We start from the raw sequence: 5,231 nt of genomic DNA, 5'->3' as shown, positions 1-5,231 counted from the left end.
GGGGGGGGGGGGGGGGAGGTGAGAGCATCCCTGGGAATAAAAACACAACCTGATTGGAGGTTGCGGTTTGTTTCTTCTCTGGAGGTTCAGTCTCTCGGTCTTTCATCTCTGACGGAACCACAGAGGAAAACAGTTAATGAACGTTACCAGACGCCAGAAGCTGATTTTCATCAGTTTTCAAAGTCCAGGAATCCGCATGAGGCTGAAAACACATGTGAACAAGATCCTGATTCTGTCATTCATGTTTCTGCTCGCAGCTGTGCAGGTTAACCTCTTATAGTCTAACTTCTTTCATAAACATATGACAAACAACCGGTTCTTCGTCGACAGCTTTGTTAAAAGTTGCACCTGTTCAGTCTTCATCACCTGCTTGACGCCGCGTCCTGGACTCCTCACTTTCCTCCTTTTGTTTTCTGTTTTCCTCGCTGCTTCCTATTAACATTCGCTGCTCCTAAAGTGTCTTCGTCATAGTGAAGGAACCAGAATGTATTATTAGTTTGGGTTTGTCGGAGAAGAAAATCAGATAAATCTCAAAGCAACAAAGGAGTGTTTTTCTGGTTTTGTGTTTCATGGTTTCATGTAGTCGTACTTCTAGTGGCAGTAGGTGCAGTGAACAGTAACATTAGTATTGTTGAGTGTCTCATAATGTGCCACTGGTGTCCAACCTGGGGGTCCCGACACCCACTAGGGATCACCAAAGCTTCACAGGGGCCTTCTTGCTTTTAAGGGGTAACGCTAGAGGTCGATTAACATTTGTATGAACGACTTATGATGCTGTTTTTTGGGAGAGGACAGTCTCATGATGCCAATTTTACCGATATAGGCCACGCCCATTTGCACTTTAAAAACATTTTGCCATTTTTTGCTTCTCTTGGCAAATATTTTAACTAATCTGCACCAAAATCACCGCATTGCATATTTGGACGGAGCCGAACAAGACTTAGAGTATCACTTTAACTTTTTATCAGAACTTTTGAAGATGCACTTAAAGGACCATAATTCTTCAGTTCTGAATTGGATTGTTGTTCATAAAGCCACATTGCATTGTGTAACATTACATACAGCTTTACTGACAATAGCTCCACCTCATGACCATTAATAAAACCTCACCATATCTCTTGAACACAGTATTCAATTACCACCGGTTTTGGGTTTTATCTTTAGATGTCAATCACTCTTCTAGCTGGGAGTCTTTCAGAGAGTCAGACGCAGCCATTAAATGCAAATATTCTTGTTACTAAAGTTATAAGGGCATGGCGAAGACCTGAACACAAGCTATATTGACAGAGCTAAACAGCCTGGTCCTGCATTAGGACAGTGGGCTTACTGCCCAAAGAACCAAAGAGCTACTAGAACAATGACATTGAATGAGACACTGGATTTGTCAAAGAAGCATTTTGAGTATGCATATAATAAAATATAAATAACACAGATAGAGAATTGTATAAAAACCACCCAGAAAAAAAACAGGAAAACAATATTCCCAGGAAATAATCCTCTCAAAATTCATCCAAATTCCTCTTTTTTTTTTTTACAAACTTCCTGCAGTTATTGTATTCCCTGTTTGGGTTCATTGACCAGGTGCTCTGTACTGTGATTGTTATTGATTGAATATATAATGAAATATCCATAACAGGAAAGGTTGATAACCAGTAAGTGAATACTGTGGTCAGAGGACATGCTGCCACCCGCTGGAGGAACATGGAGAAGCTCCAGATACATGATAAAAGTCTTCAATGATTCATATTGATTATAGCAGCAGAGGAGGGGGAGGATGATTCTTTAGGCATCATTATGCACATAAACATACTATTTGCTTGTGTTGGAGGATTTGTGCATTGTCTGCGGTGAAACTTTAAGATGCACTGTAAAAGTTATGATTAATAAAAACACGATACAGATGAAAACACACTTCGTCTAAGCCTGTTCCAACTTTTCATATGTGCAGTTTCATCTTTATTTCACAAAATCTAATGAGTTAATCACTGGAAATACTTTAATTATGAATTAGAGTAATTTCTTTTTTTTTCTATTGTACTTTAGTAATTGACTTCTCACAAGAAAACACAGAATTTATGGGATAATATTTATTAAAAACTGTACAGTGTGTAGAAATAACCACAAGCATGACTCAGATTCCATCATTTGTCATCATTATCAACACTGTAGGAAATGTTAAAATTAAATTAAAATCATAATTAACTCATCAACCGTAACCAGTTATCTCTCTGCTTTATGACTGATTTTCATTATTGCTGTTTGTAGATGAAGATCTAATCAGGCACTTAGTAAAAATAAAGAGTAAAAATAATAAACAAAGATAACAAAGGATAAAATATGAAAGAATATTTTGAGACGAGCGCTGTTTAATTCCCAGCAGAGCTTCAAAAACCCTTTTTCATAACATCAAATAAGAAACCAATGATTGAAAGAACTGAAAGCACTTTAAAAACATCACACACAGTTGTAAAAGCAGAGCGTAAGAAGGGAATTATTACTGTAAAAAACATTTAAAAAAAGAGCATCTCATCTAAAAAAACCCCACCAAATATATGTTTCCATTGGATTAAATGGTAAAACAGTGTGCAGCAAAATGATCAAACAAACCCTTTAATTCAAACTCTTTGACCAGTCTGACATCAGATCGTACCGAGCGTTTTAAGGTTTATTAGCAAAGTTTCCCCGATAATGTGAAATACTGTGCAAGAGAAAAAACCTGAATGAGATTCAGCAGCGCGACATATTGAGGTCGGTGTGACGGGAGGAATTATACATTTATATTCTGGGAGGGGTTTCTGATTGGTCGAGCACTCTCAGCATTTTATTTCAGCTTTTTGTTTGTTGCACTTCAATACATCAACCTAGTTACAGAAGAAAGCATACGACCGCTGGAAAGACGGCGTTGTTTAGTTGTGTGTGAAACTAACGTGATGTTTCTTTGTGCGTCAGCAGACTAATTCGCCTCATCTTCACTGGTCTTTAGACTGCGGAGGAAGTGCAGACAACAATAGAAAGAAGCTTTTAGTTCCTTAAGAAGGTAGTTCCTGGGACTAAAAGTTCTGTACTGGCGTACATTGGGTGAAAACGCTGCTTTCGAGTGTTTATATTCAATTACATGTTGATCTATTCATGAGGCCTGAAAAAAGGATCGATGTTTCACCTTCTATTATCAGTGAATAAACACAGAAACTCTCCAAGTGAAAAGTTTTTAATAACATTTAATATTTTGAAATTTGCTCAATTTGAATTTGTGTTGCAACTCTGAATAGCTGCCAGTGTTTAGTTCCTTTTGTCTCGCCGTGCCTCCGTTTGTGCGGACACTGAAGACCATGAACTGACCGTTTCTATGAGAAAGGTCTTAAATGTTGCTTGTGTGAATCGGGAACTGAGAGAGCGACTCTCAGGTCGTCTTCCTGTTTCTCAGAGTGCGAAAGACATCACCAGGGCAGACGCAGACAAACACAGCAGCATTCACCGTCGACACACACACACACACCAGAGAGAAACTGTTTCCTTGGCTAATAAAGGAGCGACATGCTGCTGGTGAAAGGATGAAATCCCTTTGGGCTTCTGCTCCTGGTAGATTTGTTCAGATTTTTCCCACAGATACCTAAAATTATATCTACAAACAACTTAAACTAAGCTGCACAAAACAAAGTGGACATACAAAGAGGTTAAGGACCACGCAGATTACAGCCAAATGTTTGGGCTACTTTTTCTCAGAAATATGAAGCAACATTTTCCTTACATTATTTTCCAGGCGTTTCAAATTATCTTCTGCTTTTTCTGCAGAATTAAACTGAGGGGAAATTCTGATCTGATAGTCAGAAATCACCACAGATTCAAAAAAGTCGCGTCTTTGGCACTCATTATTTCGTGTTTGCTTAATAAATGGCACCGTGGCTGGCAGCAGCAACTAAAGTAAAGCAGTTACTGTACATAAAGAATGAAATAAATGCTGCCCGAAGGCCTCGACGCTGGAAAAAAGCTTCACTGTCAGACACAGTAGCTATGATTTTCTGTGTACAGACTAAAGCGAGCTCTTGTTTCCCCAAAAAAACGTTCTCCAACTGAAATGACTTCAGAAATGTAGTACGCAGGTAAAATGTAGGACTTAAAAGACGGCTACATTAGAAACATCTATAAGCTAATGTATAAAATGTGAAATCTGTTTTCTAATTTTTCCCCACTGTTCTTGACCCCCGCAAGGTTTATCAGTGTCAGAACATTGTGCAACTTCTGCTTTCGTTTCCCAATTTTAATTTTTATGTGCAAATAAACAAAAACCTGAAACCTCCTGACTGTTTTTAGGTGTTGGTTCAGTCGGAGTGAAGGGAGAGAGCGATTTTGAGGCAGCCCAGCTCTTTACCCTGGCTGCCCAGGACGCCCTGCACACGGTAGTTCCCGTTAGTCAGCCAGTAGGGCAGATCCATGTTGGGCAGGTAGAAGTCCGACTGAGGCAGAGAGTACGAGCCCTGAGGAGACACACAGTCAGACTTTAATCAGACAGAATTATTAGATATTATTATCATTATTATGATGGACTGTGGGAGTTTTTTCTTCAAGTCTTTGGAGGAAATCTGGACGCTGTTGGGCACTATAATGAAATAATGGAGAGCACTTTGAAAATTCATAAATTATGACGGAATATATTTGTCTATGGTTTAAAATGAGATTGTAATTGCATCTCTTGAATGCAACTCAGATCCCTTAAATGCGACAGGTCACACATCCTTTAAATCAGAGTTTCTGTAATCATCGGTAAGGAGCAGGAAAAACACACAAACTGGGAAAACACTCACAGCTTTGAAGGGGCAGTGGCAGGGCAGTCCGTAGGTGTGCAGCGGTTCAGGACAGTCCTGACCCGGAGGGATCAGCTGGTTCAGGACATCACAAGCGTCTGAATAGTGACAACTGCCCAACTCCTCCAAACAGGGGATCTTCACCCAGAATCCTGCCACCTCCTTCTCCAGGGTCACGTTCAACTGATGAAGAAGAGGATACAACAAAGTCTGAGGTTCTTGCGGACACATTAGAAAATCCTGCAAACCTTGGGTCAAATTAATGAAGAAAAATGGAAGGAAACAATTGTTGAATGAAGACAGAGAAATGAAAACAGACATTTTGAGGTTTTTGAAACAGCTTCTATGCTTGTCTACAAATAGTTTCAGATCTTGCCATCTCAGAACTACCAGAGGAAAGAGATGGTTGATCTGATCTTCCCATGGGAC

General features: G+C 39.5%; 1 protein-coding gene across 2 annotated transcripts in view; it reads right to left on the bottom strand.

Annotated features, from left to right (window-relative positions):
- gm2a (GM2 ganglioside activator) overlaps window positions 1-5,231 on the bottom strand; it is a 22,375-nt gene that overhangs the window by 12,685 nt on the left and 4,459 nt on the right. Inside the window, exons 3-4 of one of the 2 annotated variants that reach the window (XR_004796980.1) lie at window positions 4,803-4,985; window positions 3,483-4,475 (exon numbers count right to left, since the gene is read on the bottom strand). Coding sequence is in view for 1 of the 2 variants with exons in the window: in XM_035669345.1 (XP_035525238.1) it covers window positions 4,320-4,475; window positions 4,803-4,985 (339 nt within the window). In the remaining variant the exon portion in view is untranslated. Of the gene's footprint in view, window positions 1-2,067; window positions 4,476-4,802; window positions 4,986-5,231 lie in introns of those variants that run through there. The other variant, XM_035669345.1, reaches the window with a different exon arrangement.

The sequence above is a fragment of the Morone saxatilis genome, unplaced genomic scaffold (assembly GCF_004916995.1).
Source record: "Morone saxatilis isolate NCDOM2014 unplaced genomic scaffold, NCSU_SB_2.0 Contig22, whole genome shotgun sequence".
Taxonomy (NCBI): Eukaryota; Metazoa; Chordata; class Actinopteri; family Moronidae; genus Morone; species Morone saxatilis.
The sequence above is the reverse complement of the archived record's forward strand: the minus strand, read 5'-3'. Positions and strand labels throughout refer to the sequence as shown.